The sequence below is a fragment of the Rhinolophus sinicus genome, chromosome 8, assembly GCF_057876585.1.
Source record: "Rhinolophus sinicus isolate RSI-liver-muscle chromosome 8, RSI-T2T, whole genome shotgun sequence".
Taxonomy (NCBI): Eukaryota; Metazoa; Chordata; class Mammalia; order Chiroptera; family Rhinolophidae; genus Rhinolophus; species Rhinolophus sinicus.
The window spans coordinates 8,972,719-8,988,565 of NC_142508.1; the positions used below are offsets into that span (position 1 = coordinate 8,972,719).

Sequence of the window (15,847 nt, forward strand, 5' to 3'; positions counted from 1 at the left end):
CTCATGGGTTATATCATTAGCATGTAGATTCTTATTCTTGGGACTCACAACACAAGTTCTCTGTAGAAGACAGTAAAATATGGTGGGTAAGATGAACCGTGATTCACACAGTCCTTATGTTTGAATCCTGGCTGTGCCTTCATCTGCAGATAGGGTGTCTAACCTCCCCATACCGCACGTCATTGGTGAAATAGGCATAACATCACACATGTGGTAATTGAAGATTATTTGAGTTGGTAATTATGAAATAGCATAATTCCTGATATATATTAAGAGCTCCATAAGTCTTTGATTCATTAATTCAACAGATATTTATCGAGTGACTGCTAACATATTTTTCTAGGCTCTAAAGATATAACAATTTTTTAAAAATCTCTACCTTCAAGCAGTTTATAATTTAATCCGGAGAGGGGGTTACAGACAATAAACATAGATGAGTTAAAACATTCACCTTACCATTGTTTGCTATATTATGAGGAGGAGCCTGGCTGGAGATGACAGTATTCTCCCTGGGAAACCTGACCAGGCCCAGGGAAAAGACCTGTGGGTATTGACATTTGAAGACCCTTCAGTGAAAAGCCAGGTCGGCTGATTACCCACTGAGACCCACCACTGTCCTTTCTGTCTCTGAATTTGACTACACTAGGAACCGCATATAAGTGGAATTATAAAATATTTGTTCTTTTGTGACTGGCTTATTTCACTTAGCATAATGTCTTCAAGGTTCATCCATGTAGAATGTGTCAGAATTTCCTTTCTACTTAACATTAAATAATATTCCATTGTGTGTGTGTGTGCGTGCGTGCATACACACGCCACATTTTGTTTATCCATTCATCTATTGATGGATAACGATCGTTGGTTGGTTGTTTCTACCTTTTGGTTATTGTGAATAATGCTGCTGTTTACGGATATTCAAATACTTGTTTGAGTCCCTGATTTTACTTCTTTGGGTACATATCTGAAAGTGGGATCAACTGAATCATGTGGTAATTCTATATTTAATGTTTTAATGAATTACCATGTTGTTTTCTACAGCAGCTGCATTTTACATTCCCACTAGCAATACACAAGAGTTCCAGTTACTCCACATATTTGCTAACACTTATTTTGTTTTGTTTTTTAATATGATATGGTTTTGGTTTGCACTTCCCTGATGACTAATGATGTTGAATATCTTTCCATGTGCTTATTATCCTTTTGTATTTCTTTTCTTTTTTCTAATTTTTCAATTACAGTTGACATTCAATATCATATTAGTTTCAGCTGTACAGCATAGTGGTTAGACATTTATATAACGTATGAAGTGGTCTGTCTCCCCTCCCCTCCGCCCGCCAATACGTTTGTTTTTCTTCTGTGGAGAAATATCTATTAAAGTCCTTTGCCCATTTTTTAATTGGGTTATTTGTTTTTATGTTATTGAGTTGTAGGAATTCTTTATATATTCCGAAAATACACCCTGAATATCAATCCTAATCAGATAGATAATTTGGGAATATTTTCTTCCATTCCGTGGGTTCCCGCTGCACTCTGTTGATGGTGTCCTTTGATATACAAAAGCTTTTTATTTTGATGAATCCAACTTACCTATTTTTCCTCTTGTTGCCTATGCCTTTGATGTCATATCCAGAAAATCATTGCCAGATTCAATGTCATGAAACTTTTCCCTATGTTTTTTCCTAAGTTTTATAGTTTTAGTTCTTATGTTTAGGTCTTTGATCCATTTTGTTAATTTTGTATGTGGTGTAAGGGGAGGGTCCAAATTTTGCATGTGTATATCCAGTTTTCCCAGTACCTTTTGTTGAAAAGTTTTTTCCTATGGAAATTTTGACAAATGCCCCTGTCAACCATTTGACTGTATACGTGAGAATTTAGTTCTGGGCTCTCTTGTTATGTGTGTCTATGGCAGTACCACACTAATTTGATTACTATAGCTTTTAGTAAGTTTTGAATCAGGAAGTGTGAGTTCTCCAACTTTGTTCTTTTTTGAAATTGTTTTGGCTATTTGGGAATCCTTTGAGAGTCCATATGAACTTTAGGATGGACTTTTCTATTTCTGTAAACACACTGGTGTTTTGATAGGGGTTGCATTGAATCTATACATTGCTTTAGGTAGTATTAACATCTTAAGAGTCCTTAACTCTTAAATATGAACAGACATCTAAGAATAACCAAATATTTTAAGAAAGCTTTTCACAGGAAAGATAACAGAAATGGTCAAAAGGAACTCAGAAGCAGTGTAGAGAGCAGAAGAACACTTGAAGATAACTATAATTAACATCACAGATAGGAGAAGGTACAGTAATCTGTTCTTATTGCAGGTGTTCTTGTTGTAATACAAAATCAGTTTGTCATAAATGTAAGGCCTTATTTCTGGACTCTCAGTTCTATTGTGTTGTTCTGTTAGGTTGGTGCACAAGTAATTGCGGTTTAAAAGGTTAAAAATAATTGCAAAAACCGCAATTACTTTTGCACCAACCTAATATATGTGTATTCATTTTCTAACACCACATGTCTTGATTACTGTAGCTTTATAGTAACTTTTCAAATCAGGAAATGTGAATCCTATAACTTTGTCCTTTTTCAGGATTGTTTTGGTTGGATTGTTTTGTGAAGGACTGAGTTTCGTGAATTGGTAATAAAACTAATTGACCTAGTTTTATTATTTTCTCCAGCAATATGTGGTTAAGTGCTGTACATGAGAAATAAACAAAGAACATTCTTGAAACAAGTATGAAGAAGAGAGAAAGAATGGAATAATTGAATGGTAGAATTTACCCAAGACTGGTATTTGACAATCAAGTTGGTGAAAAAGTAAGAATGAGCCGGAGAATCTCAGATGCCGCAGTGGCATTGTTGAGATAGTGAGCCACACAGCATGGCAAGTAAGACAACAAAGACCCAAACCTGAGAAACCTTAAGGCAACAATGTTGACCATGAGCAGATTAAGGTGGTAGTGAAGAGGAAACTTAAGACGATAGGACAGGGCCAGCCCGGTGGCTCAGGTGGTTGGAGCGCCATACTCCTAATGCTGAGGTCGCTGGTTCGATTCTCACATGGGCCAGTGAGCTGCGCCCTCTACAGCTAAGATTGTGAACAACGGCTCTCCCTGGAGCTGGGCTGCCATGAGCAGCCGGAGGCTGGCGTGAACTGCCATGGGCTGCTGCGGGCTGGCGACCGACTGTCTCAGCCCGGGGGAAGCACAAGAGCTGTGTCCTACACAACTAGACTGAGAAACAACAGCTGGAACCGGAGTCTGGGGGCAGGGCGGAGAGGGGAAGGCAGAAGAAGGGGAAACGAAGCTGGGATAAGTGTGGTGTGTACACAGGGATGTAGGAGGTTCCAAATTGAGATCTTGTCATCATTTGGAACTCTTGTAAAGAACCGTAGTATGTCACTGGATCTCGAAGGTGGAGTGGACATAAATGCCTTTAGTCCATATTGAACGCAGCAAGGATACTGGGGTGAAATGGGCCAAGCCAGGTACAACAAGGTAGGCAAGTGCCTTGGTAGATTGCAGCTGTGACAGTAGAGAGAGGTGAAAGGAGTAAATGTCTGGTACTTAAGAAAAGGAAGAGCTATGGATAAATGCAGTGGAGTAAAAGTTTTTAATCCACAATCGAGAGAACAGTGTATTTTCAAAATTAAGGCTAACATTTTGATAAAGAACATTAAGAAAATTTACTGTTTACATTTATTACTTTTCCTAAGGCTAACTTTGTATAATAAATGTGCTGCCCAGATGACAGTAAATAAGAATATTTGATGTGTGCAAGGAGGAACTTTTGTCTCCCAGACTGCGTGTGTGTAATCTTCAAAGGGTAGGAATTGCGTCGGTCTTTATTTTTATAGTCTGAGCCCCCAAAAGTGCCAGGTACATGTATGCTCAGTATATATTTGTTGAATGATTAGAGGTTCAATAAGTGGATCAGGGTCAAAGAGCTGCCTTTAAGTCATTAGCCCTTGGAACTAAACGTTAAATAGAAATGCAGCTCAGAAAATTTTGAATTGATTTGGTTATTATGTCCTAAAATGCAATGAAACATTTCAGGGTCGGGGAGGGCAACTAATAGGTTATAAAGGAGAGGGCATTTTGGTATAGTTTAGGCTCGTTACCTCAGTAGCTCATTTTAGTATTTCCTTTAGTATTTCTTCTCTTTTTCCCCCCCAAATTACATGCTAAGGTGTAGCATACCAGATGCAACGGCCTTTTTTGAAAATTTTTCTTCGTTTTCATTTACCTTTGATAATTTTTCCTTGCTTGTAGAATGAAGTTCAGGCTTCATAGCATGATACATACACTCTCTACAATCTGGTCGCTTACCCACTTTTCCAGTCTTATTGTTTCTCTTTGTTCCTATTCTTCATTTAAATCCCACAGATATATATTGATCCCACACTGTGTCCCAGGTATTGTACGACATTGAGCGACATAGTCTATGATTTTCCTATTTACAATGTTCTTCCTCCTTGCTTTGTTAACCAGTTTCTCCTGTACACAGTACTCTCTTCTCCCCCACTTAACTCCGTCTGTCTAAACCCTAACCTTCCTCATTCTTGTATCAAGAATGTTCTTTGTTTATTTCTCATGTACAGCACTTACACAAATAAAAATACATTCATCTGCTTTCCTGCAGCCCAATCATGAACTCCTTGAGTGATGGGAAATGCCATTTCTAAGTCTTTTATTCTCCCTTGTAGCCTTTCATAAATGTTTGTAGAACTGTATCTATTTGGGGTGTAGGGAGAAATGATGGACCGTGATGTGGGGGAGGGTGATTGCCACTGCCTTAAAGATCCACCGGCATGTATAGTGCAGTTCATTCCATCTCTTTACTTTCAATATCTTTGGATTTTCAAGATTCTTCTTTCTTTTAGAATATGATGTCTTATGTGGTCATTTGACTTTATAGCCTTAAGTCAAATGAAATTTCTAGAAAGATACCCTGATGGACAGTGGTCCCACAATTTCTTGACTGTAGGGTCTAAGCCACCTTTTCAAATAAAATTTTATTCTCTAAGCAATGTTTGGTAGGGGAGGAGGTCTTCAGAGATCCATAGTGACGAGCGTAAAGTATTTTAATTGATAGCTATTTCAGAAAGATGATACATCTTCTAAGCCCTATGGAGGAAATTATGATGATGACAGCGAGATCTGGCACTATTTACCTAAGTCTTGTTGTTTGAGAAATCTCTCTAATACCTCATCTCCTTTTCAACTTCTTTTTCTGTTCCGGGGGAGGAGGGGTATAGGACTTAATGTGCCTGTAACTTTTTGGGAAAAAATAGAATTTTAATGGAAAGGATACTTTTCCTTGATGTAGTGTAATATTTTATGTTAGAGATGTGGTTTGGAAGGTAACTTGGGATTTGACCAGAAATTTGGAAATACTATCTTTTTTCATTAATAGATATTCTAGACATCTCATATAAATTTATATATATGCATATATATAACATATATGTTTCTCAATGTAATGTCGTATCTTAGAACAAAAGATTTATCAATATAAAGGTGAAACTATTCATTTACAGTACTTCCAGCATTTATTTTGTAACTTATAACCTAAAACCCTGTTAGCGAGATAAAAATTATAAACAAGGACTTAAATTTTATATTTCCTTTTGCTATTGTCACAAAAAAAGCCCAGATTCAATGTAAGTCTACTTTATTTTATAGGCCTATGAAGAATACACCAGCAAGCTAGATGCCCTCCAACAAAGAGAACAGCAGTTATTGGAATCTCTGGGGAATGGAACTGATTTTTCTGTTTCTAGCTCTGCGTCAACGGACACCGTTACATCTTCTTCCTCTTCTAGCCTTTCAGTGCTACCTTCATCTCTTTCAGTTTTTCAAAATCCCACAGATGTGTCACGGAGCAACCCTAAGTCACCACAAAAACCTATTGTTAGAGTCTTCCTGCCCAACAAACAGCGGACAGTGGTGAGTCAACTTTTAATATTATCATTGCCTCGTCTTTGTAGTCTTCGAAGGATCTGTTGTTGAAAATGAAATATATTATCACTTCATACTCAGGGGTCATGCAAATTGAAGCATCCATTTCAAACAAGGATGTGAAAGACGTGATTATTTGGTGCCCAAGTCTATTTTCCTTAACTAACAAATAGTATTGCTTTCAGTGTCAGATTTGGCATTTAAACCTGTCTACCAAACTTGACTCACACACTCAAGTCTAAGTACTAGTTCAGAATTGATCGCAATTTCAAGACTTGCACTTATTTGTTGTCTAACATGTATCAGGTAAGAGTCATTCTTCACCCTTGAGAAATCCCCATTCGGATCTATTGTAAATGTTGGATTTGCAGTATGCTTGGTATTTTTCCTCCTGTTTACATAACTTTTAATTTTTGATCCTTAGGATCACCATTGGGACAGAGTACTCTGTACATAACATGTAAGCAGGGAAGGCTGCAGAATTATTATGGATGGTCTGTAATCCTCAGATGCAACAAGTACTGTCATTAGCTTAGTACATAATGTGCCTACATTCACCACTACTTTTTATAATGTATGTGGTTACTTTTGATATTAATAAAAAAAGCATTTCACTTCCAATACAGCTGAACTCAAAGTACTTTTCAGGTTTTTTTCCTCAGATAGCATCAGTGGTAATGTGGGTTCTTTGTGGAAAAAGTTTGCTCACCAGTGCTATAGTGACCTCCAGTGGGGTCAGTTTGTCACCCTGTGCAACAAAGGGGTGTGAAGGTCAAAGTGTGGGAACAGAGGAATAGGCCTTTGGCCAGTGTTTCAGAGGTAGTTGGAACTCAGATCTTTGAAGAGCTTTACAGAGCAGAAGGGTGAGCTAGAATAAAATGTGTTCCCCGGCACACATAAATAACAATGAAACTTGTCTGTCTTTGCCAGGGCTCCAGATAAATGTTAGATTCCCCTGTGAACTCTTAACTGTAGACCTGGTCTTATTTTGTAAAAAGTTAAACATGGAAGCATATGATCCAGGCTTTCTAGTTCTAGGTATTTACCCAAGAGAAAAGAAAACATATGCCCATACAAAGATTTGTACAAAACTGTTCTTAATTGCTTCATCTGTAATAGTCCCAAACTGGGCAGAACCCAAATGTCCCTGAACAAGTGAGTGGTTAAAGTTGTGGTGTTTCCATAGAAAAGCATGCACCACTGATGCACACAGCTATACTTGACTAGTCTGCCATAATGTACCAACAGGAGGCTTTCCGGGACCAGAGAGAAATTTACATTTGTAATTTTTATAGATGCTTTCACATTCTGCTTCAGAGGTCTTGCTTGATTTGCACTGCGACCAGCAATGTATGAGATGCCTGTTTACCGTAGCCTCATCAACAGAATATTTTGTCAGTCTTTTAGATTTTTGCCCATCTGATAAATGAAAACTATCTTGGCAGGTTTGAGTGAGGCTGAACACCTTTTCATATGTTCTTTTGTTGTTGTTGTTGTTTTATTTTATTGGGGAATTTTGGGGAGCAGTGTGTTTCTCCGGGGCCCGTCAGCTCTAAGTCGTTGTCCTTCAGTCTAGTTGTGGAGGGCGCAGCTCAGCTCCAAGTCCAGTTGCCGTTTTAAATCTTCAGTTGCAGAGGGCGCAGCCCACCATCCCATGTGGGAATTGAACTGGCAACCCTGTTGTTCAGAGCTCGCGCTCTAACCACCTGAGCCATCCGGCTGGCCTTCATATGTTTGAAGACCATTTATATTTCTTTCTCTGCGAGCTGTCTTTCATGTCCTTTGCCAGTTTTTTTACTTTTTATTGGGCCGTTGGTCTTGATCTTAATTTTTTAGGAGCTCTCCATATATCAGGAAGATTATATGCTTGTTATATGAGTTGCAAATATTATTTTCCCAGTTTGCATTTGTCTTTTGACTTTGCTTATAGATGTGTGTTGTTGCCATCTAAAAGGCTCTCAGTTTTATGTAGTTGAATTTAATATTTTTTTCTTCTATGGTTTCCAGATTTTGCATCGTAGTTATGAAGACCTTTTTCACTTGAGGTTATAAAGGAGTTTGCCTTGTTTTCTTCAGTTCTTTTATCGTTGGTCCCTTCCTTCTTTCAAAATTTAAATCTTGAATCCATTTGGAGTTTACCCTAGTGTACAGTACGGATGAACCTTTTTTTTTTTAGATTGGTTCCAGTTGTCCCATCATCAGTTATTAGAAAGTTCATTTTCACCTGTTTCAGATGCTGTCTTTATTGTATTCCAATTTCCTTTATGTGTTGGACTCTATTTTGAGCTTTCTTTTCTGCTCCACTGGTCTGTCAGTCTATTGAACAGGACTGTCATGAAGGAGCAAATAGTCCCAAAACTCAGCCTACAGAAGTGGAATGAAGAAAGACTGACTGGTGACCTCCCCTTGGTGGCAGAGAGAAAACCAAATTTTGGCCTACTGATGAACTATACATGCACCTTGGAATCAGCCTGTGCAGAGAAACATAAGGGAGCATAGCTGATATTTGAAGATGGCATTACAGGAGTGCATGAGGGAAATTACCAAAGGAACTAAGGGGCAAATAGCCCCTGTCCATTGATAGCCTTATATGCCATGTTGGAGAATTTGAATTGTGCCCTACATACATGGGAAAATTTTCAGCAGACTAATGAAATGTAAGAGTCTTTCGGAGGGTTCTAAATCAGTTCCCTGGGCTCATCAGCAGCCCATACACGGGCTTCAGGGTCCATGAACCCCTTGAAATTTTATGTCAGAGAATCTGAGGCTTCCATCAGATTCTCAGAAGTCTGACACAAAGATTAAAATACCTTCTTTAGACAGATATCCATGGTAATATGAGATAGGATAGATCAAATGGGGTTTAAAACTAAAGACAGGGTTTCCAGTCAAGAAGTTTTTGCATTAGAGTAGACAAACTATGAGTAGCAGAGGGAAAAAGTGAGCTTTCCCTTCAATTCATTGCTTCTGGAAGGTACAGGTAATTCTCAGTAGTTATTTATGTTCTATAAATTTGCTGCAAACACTGAATTAGTGAATACTGAACCATTGATCCTAGGGGAAATACAGGGGTACTGTTACATAAATGAGCCAAAGATGGGCTCTGTATATTGGCCCCTAGGTTGTTTATTTTTTCACAGCCGGCTGGGGCCCATTAGCTTAAAAGCCTGCTGGCATAGGGCACTTGTTTACAGTGTGAGAGCTAGAACAAGAGGGCCGAGTGTCACCTTGTTTAGCCTCAGCTGGGAAGGTGCGTGGTGGGTAGCTCAGATTTTTCCCTGCTCTGCACATGTCCACAAAAGCACTGCAAGTACTGATTTGGCGGTTACATACAAATTTTAGCGAGTAGATAAATTCACAAGTACAATGCTCTTTATATGTAAAGAGTATCAGCTGTACCAGTCCAGTCTGATCCTACCCCTTCATGACAAACTTGCTGGCTGGTTTTAATGGTTATATTGAGCTAAAATAGCATCCGGTTTTTTTCTAATCAAAGGTCCTAATTTAGCTTTCTAGATTATTCCCCCTTCAATATACTGTTTAAATTCAGCTGTCTTATATTCACCTTTACTCCATTTTTTCCCCCTCTAGCATAAAAATTCCCAATTTCTTTGCAAACTTTTGCAAAGTACTTCAGTGATTTAGAAGAATGGAACCTTTAATTTTATTGTTAACTAACACATCCCCTCTGTCTCCACTCCTTCTCCCCCTGAAAAATGGCCTAACCTGCCTCACTTCAGTCCACACTGTGTTTGGCAGTTCTCTTTCAGTTATAAACTATTCAAATTCACTGGGGGATCGAGGGGAGTCAGAAAAGGCCAGGATACAGATAACTTCAAATATACCCAAAGATTCTTTTTCTCTTTCCAGTACACCTTCCCTCCCCACTCCCAATGTTCTCTCTGCTTCTCCCTAGGTTACTTCATTCTGTGACCAGATTTTCTCAGTGCAGTGGGAGAGGTGGCCACTGGGGGCTCCAGATTTCTATCCTTTTGGCACACTGTAACTATAGCAGAAAGAAGAACCTCTCTCAACCAGTGTCCATCTCTCAGTGTAGGCAAGAACTCTGGTGTTTAGAGCATGTATCTAGTCCTGAATCAGTTGCTGTTGCCAGAGATACAGGAAACTGGTTAGCCAACTTATGCCATGTGTAGCCAGAAAAGTGGCGACCCTTGATTGATGGTCTCTGTAGTACCATGTGGATTTTTAGGGAACGGCCTGTTCCCCAAGGAAATAGGGGTGCTAGGCAACTAAACAACAAATATCAATTATACACCGTAAGACAAGTCTTTTCTTCCTCCTATGTTCAGGATCAGTAAGATGCCTCTTAAGGACCATCAGTGTAATTGAAGGATTATAGTTTTTAGCTCTGAACAAGGTTGGATTGATTTTGTTTTAAATGTTGACATCTATTATTCCTCAGTGGTGGGTACATAGGAATCTCTTATATTGTCTGTTCTCTTTTATATGTTTAAAATATTTCATAATTTTAGTACACAAACTAAAAATTCATTTTGCTTTACGTTGGTGAATAATAATAGATACTTGTCATAATTTCCCTTTAATTTTAAGTTAGCTGTAGAATTGATGTTGTATCTGACATAGGAATCCATATGACATTTTAAAGGTATTATATTATGAAGGTAAGTTACTGAGGTTTTTTAAATGATGTGAAAACATGTCATCTATTTCCTGTACCTTATATCATGTATTTATGATACCCTAGGTACCTGCAAGGTGTGGAGTTACAGTGCGAGACAGTCTAAAGAAAGCACTGATGATGAGAGGTCTGATCCCAGAGTGCTGTGCTGTGTACAGAATTCAGGATGGGTATGGTTTGTATGTGATGTGAAACTGTGTTTAAAGAAAAGAAAAAGAAAAAAGAAAACAAAAACTCAGACATTAAGCACTGGGGTTTCCTCTAGGATCTTTCTTTATCTAACCCTAGGGTAGGTAAAGATGAATTGAAAATCAACTATAGAAAAAAAATGTTAAATGAATACGGAGTTTAACCTAAAGAAATCTTATAGGTCCTTTGAGGAAGTAACATTAGGTAATTTTGTATGATAGTGTTTGTTTCTCTGATCGAATGATTTTATTTGGAATTTGAGATTCTTACAATTTTTGAACCATTTAGATAGAATGTGACTTATTTGAATACTGGATTCTTCCTACTCTTCCTATTTTTAATACAAACTCATAGTTTCACAAAAGACTTATCAAGATGAACATTTTTATATCAAACTGTTTCTTTCAGAAAGCATCTAAAATTGTGCCAAGACACCCCCACCCCACCCCCGCCTATTTTGAATCCCGTTTTAAAAAGTATCCTTTTGGGGGCATGTTGTCCCTTGAGTACTCTTTTTCTTTGGATAGGTAAATCCATACCTGTGATTTTTTTTTTTTTTTTTTTTTTTTTTTTGGATGCCAGGAACAATCCATTTTCTGCTGTTGTAGGTCTTTTCTGGAGCTGACTTGAAGAAAAGAGTACATCTCTTTACCCTGCTGTTTGTCCAAGAGTGATACATTTATTTGGGGTAAACTTAAAAATTAATTTATTGCCATTTAAATTTCTAACGATGGAAGACCAGGGAGCAAACTCTCCCTCACCATTACTAGCCCCTCAATAACCAATTTTCATATCTTCAGCATGAGGTATATGAAGATTTTTAGATATGATTACCAAGAAAAACTTACGTCTATGCTTTTCAGAGAGAAGAAGCCAATTGGCTGGGACACTGATATTTCCTGGCTTACCGGCGAGGAATTGCATGTAGAAGTGTTGGAGAATGTTCCACTGACAACACACAACTTTGTAGGTACCTTTGCATTTTTTTGCAATGTCAAAAATGTACAAATTCTTGTAAATGAAAATTTTATTTAGGAAATACAAAATATGGATGAGTAATTTGGGGATTGATATTTTACCTAAGTTAAAAATCAGTTCTGTTCTTTAAAAAAACGTGTGTTTAAAGTAGAGTTTTATTTTAATCATTATACTTTTTAATTTAAAAAAGCGACATGTGTCCATTATTAAAAGAAAATTTGGTGCAAAAAGTGAAAATACCCTACTAGAGGTAAACATTTGTTAATAGATTGTTGTGTAGTCTCCACATTCTTTCTGTGTATACAAACATGTGTGCTTATATCTGTGAGCCTGTTTTTCTCCTTTCCCTCCCTTCCCTTCATTATTTTCTGTTTCCTTTCCTTAAACTAAAACTGGAGTCTTATTCTTTGTGATATTCTTCATCGTAAAAAAAAAAAAAAAAATTCCACAGTATGTCATGGACAGCTTTTCATGTCAGTACACGTACCTTTATTTTTGTAATGATGGCATAATAGCCCATAAGGATCGTATAAATTCAGTATATTTAACCATCCCTCTATTGATAGAAATTTAGGTTTTTTTTAAAAAAAATCTATTATATACAGGGCTAAACAGAATCCTCCTGCACACATCTTGACCTATTTGTGTAAATATTTCTGACGGATGGGTCAGTGGTAGTGGAGCAGCTCTCCTTGAGGACTTCTCCCTTATTCTGGTTTTTGCATTTGCTAAAACCTAGCCTAGGCTAAGTGTCACCAGCCTGAGGCCTAAAAAGTGGGACCTCTCCACCTTAGAAATGAGGATACACTTCCCAGAGCTTGAGAACCTGTCCTCTAAAAGGGTAGGCAAAAGCCAGGATGTGAGTGATCTATAAGGCAGAAATGCAATTTCTTTTTCTTTTTCTTTTTCTTTTTTTTTAAAAGTTTATTGCGGTGACAATTGTTAGTACAGTTACATAAATTTCAGGTGTACAATTCTGTATTACATCATCTATAGATCACATTTTGTGTTCACCACCCAAAGTCAGTTCTCCTTCCATCACCATATATTTGATCCCCCTTACCCTCATCTACCACTCCCCTCTCCCCTTACCCTCTGGTAACCACTAAACTATTGTCTGTGTCTGAGTTTTTGCTTTTCATTTGTTTGTCTTGTTCTTCTGTTGTTTTTGGTTCATATACCACATATCAGTGAAATCATATGGTTCTCTGCTTTTTCTGTCTAACTTATTTCACTTAGCATTATAATCTCAAGATCCATCCATGTTGTCACAAATGGTGCTATTTCATCTTTTCTTACTGCCGAATAATATTGCATTGTGTATATATACCACAACTTCTTTATCCATTCATCTATCGAAGGACATTTTGGTTGTATCCATGTCTTGGCCACTGTAAATAAAGCTGCAATGAACATTGGAGCACACGTGTCTTTATGCATAAGTGTTTTCAGATGTTTTGGGTAGATACCCAGGAGAGGGATTGCTGGGTCATATAGTAATTCTATTCTCATTTTTTTGAGGAACCTCCACACTGCCTTCCATAGCAGCAATCTGAGGAATACAATTCTTAACTATACATACGGAATTTTAAACATTTTTTCCTCGATGGATAGTTATTGCTACCCTTTTGGTATCAAGTGTTTTTCCATGTGCCTTGGTGATTAACACAGCTGGGCTCTTACAACAGACAATTGATGGGTTGATACTCCTGAGGGGTTGTGCTTTCGGGGCTCTGTTAGTGGTGAATAATGAAATCAGGTGTCTCAATAATTAAGGCATCCTTTGGCTACATGGAAGATACACCTAATGTCAGTCAGATTTACTGTGTAGCAGGGAATTTTATAATGATGAATTAGGAAGTTCATTACTGTTGGTTTTTTTTTCACTTGCAGAATTTTGAGTGGGTAAATCTTAAGATTTTTAAGTTTCGAGGAATCTAAAAACAGTTGAGCTTAGATTTCATAGTGCTTGCTACTTTTTTTCTTATTCATTCGCCTTAGCTAGAAATCGGAGAGGTGAAAGAAGACCTAAGTTGCTAACCATAAAGTAGTCTTAAATAGTGCTTCAGGAAGGTCCTTGCCCTAAGAGGAGAAAAAGAAACTGCAAGTTAGTTCCAGAGTGCGGAAGTCCTCGCAACACAGTGGGAAACATGTCAGTAAATGTTTATGGAGAAACTTCCATTTACCAAAACTGTCTGATCTGGGGATATAACAATGAATAAGAAAACGATATCCCCTTAGAGCAGACAGACTGGCGATTTAATAAGAAGACTTTGTAAACACTTGTAATTACTGTGTATGTGTAAAGTGCTATTGATGCACAGAGTAGAGACTCCTGACCTGGCCTTTGAGGAGTCAGGAAGGGTTCCCAGAGGAAGAAATAGCTTAAGGTTTGATGGGTGAGGGAATAATAGCAGATGAAGAGTGAAGAGAAGAATAGTCAAGACAGGGTTAACAGCAAGAAAGCACGTTATGTTTTCAGTTTCAAAAAAAAAAGTTCAGAACGGGGTGATACAAAGTTGGGGGCCAGGGTGTTACAGTGTAGCAAGAGTTAAGGTGAAGTAAGCAGGGTCCAGCTCAGGAGAACCCTTGTAAGCCTGTTAAAGATTGAACTGTTCTGTAAAATAATTGGAAATGTAATGATTGTAAGCAAGGGGGAAGTGTGACTAGATCTGGGTTTTAGAACAGTTCCTCTGAGTGCCATACAGAGGCAAGAGTAAAAGCCTGTGTTCTGCTTAGAAAGGGAAAGAATTCTCTTTGCATCTCTCTGCTGAATTTTGCTGGCTGCTCAAGGAATGCCGCTGATGCCTTCTGGTTCTATTAAATCCTTGCAAAAGCAATTCCTTCAGTATTTGCCTACATCCCAGGAGTCCTTGGGAACTGGTGGGGTGGAGGGGGGCGGGCAGGGATGATAGGAAAACTAGATCTGAAACACATGCCATGTTGTCAGCCCTTCCCATTTTTTACAGGCACTCAGGTTAATGTCTTCCTTCAAACAGCCCCACCTTACGAATTAATGCATGCAAATTGCCTGGTCCGTGCCTCCCACTAGTTTACCATCCATGCCTTGATACGCTCAAATGGATGGTAAGCCTAAATTGGGACCCAAAAGGAAAGATATACCTTCCTGTGCTCTCCTTTATTGACAATGGGCTACTCACAGATACAAGTACGTGCCACTTGCAGTTTATACCCAAATGCATGCATGCCATGTTTTCATCTCCTCTCTGCTCCCCTCCCCACCCCACTTCCTTATGTCTCTTTTTTCCTCCTTTACATATACAACCAGTTACACATAGTTTTCAAGTGTAAGTCAGTGACAGGAAGAAAGTGCAATCGCATGAAGTTACGAGGGTTTCGTGGTGCTCAGCAGGTTCTCAGGCGAGTGGAGCTATGAGCGGCCGGCAGAGGATCTGATGAGTGCAAAGGGCTGATTGCTCTGCAGACATCGTGTGGTGTTCTGGGCTCTACTTCCTGAAAGCACGTCAGCAGTAGAAAAGATTCTTGGCTTTAGCAGATAGTGGTCACATAAATATTAAAGGTTTTCCCATTGCTTGTATATTCAGAGACAAAAGGAAAAGGAGTAGAGCTGAAAACAAGCAGTTGCCTTTTTACATCCCCTGGAAAGTGATGATAGAAAAAAAGGTGAAGAAAATAAGAGCCATTTTTAAAACGACCTAAATGTTCTCAGAAAGTCAGAATGGGTGGTGTGCCGAGATACCATTTTCTTGAGGAAACATTTTAAAATAACTTTTTATTCCATTAAATATGTTTATTGAGAAAAGTTTCGTAAACTGTGGGTGTTGAGATCAATTTAATGGATCACGAAAAGTATTTAAATGTAATAGAATAGGAGATTCTAATGCACGTTATATATAGTTAGGTTAAGTATTGGTATAGGAACAGGTATATCTTGGGTCATAATGTAAAATACAGTTTTTACTGTCATTCCTTTGTGATGGAAACTATCTGAAAAACAGATGAATTGAAAATACACAGCAAAGAACAAAGGACAAAATAGGTGTCACCCATCGCGCTCTCCTCACTCTGAAATAGCCATTGT

The 15,847-nt window shown here is 38.2% G+C and overlaps 1 protein-coding gene across 6 annotated transcripts in view; it reads left to right on the top strand.

The window, feature by feature from the left end:
• Window positions 1-15,847, top strand: part of BRAF (B-Raf proto-oncogene, serine/threonine kinase) — a 121,579-nt gene that overhangs the window by 40,619 nt on the left and 65,113 nt on the right. For all 6 annotated transcript variants that reach the window (XM_074315267.2, XM_074315266.2, XM_074315265.2 and 3 more), the window contains 3 exons: window positions 5,682-5,945; window positions 10,684-10,787; window positions 11,670-11,772. In XM_074315267.2, coding sequence (XP_074171368.2) covers window positions 5,682-5,945; window positions 10,684-10,787; window positions 11,670-11,772 — 471 coding nt within the window. The remainder of the gene's footprint in view (window positions 1-5,681; window positions 5,946-10,683; window positions 10,788-11,669; window positions 11,773-15,847) is intronic.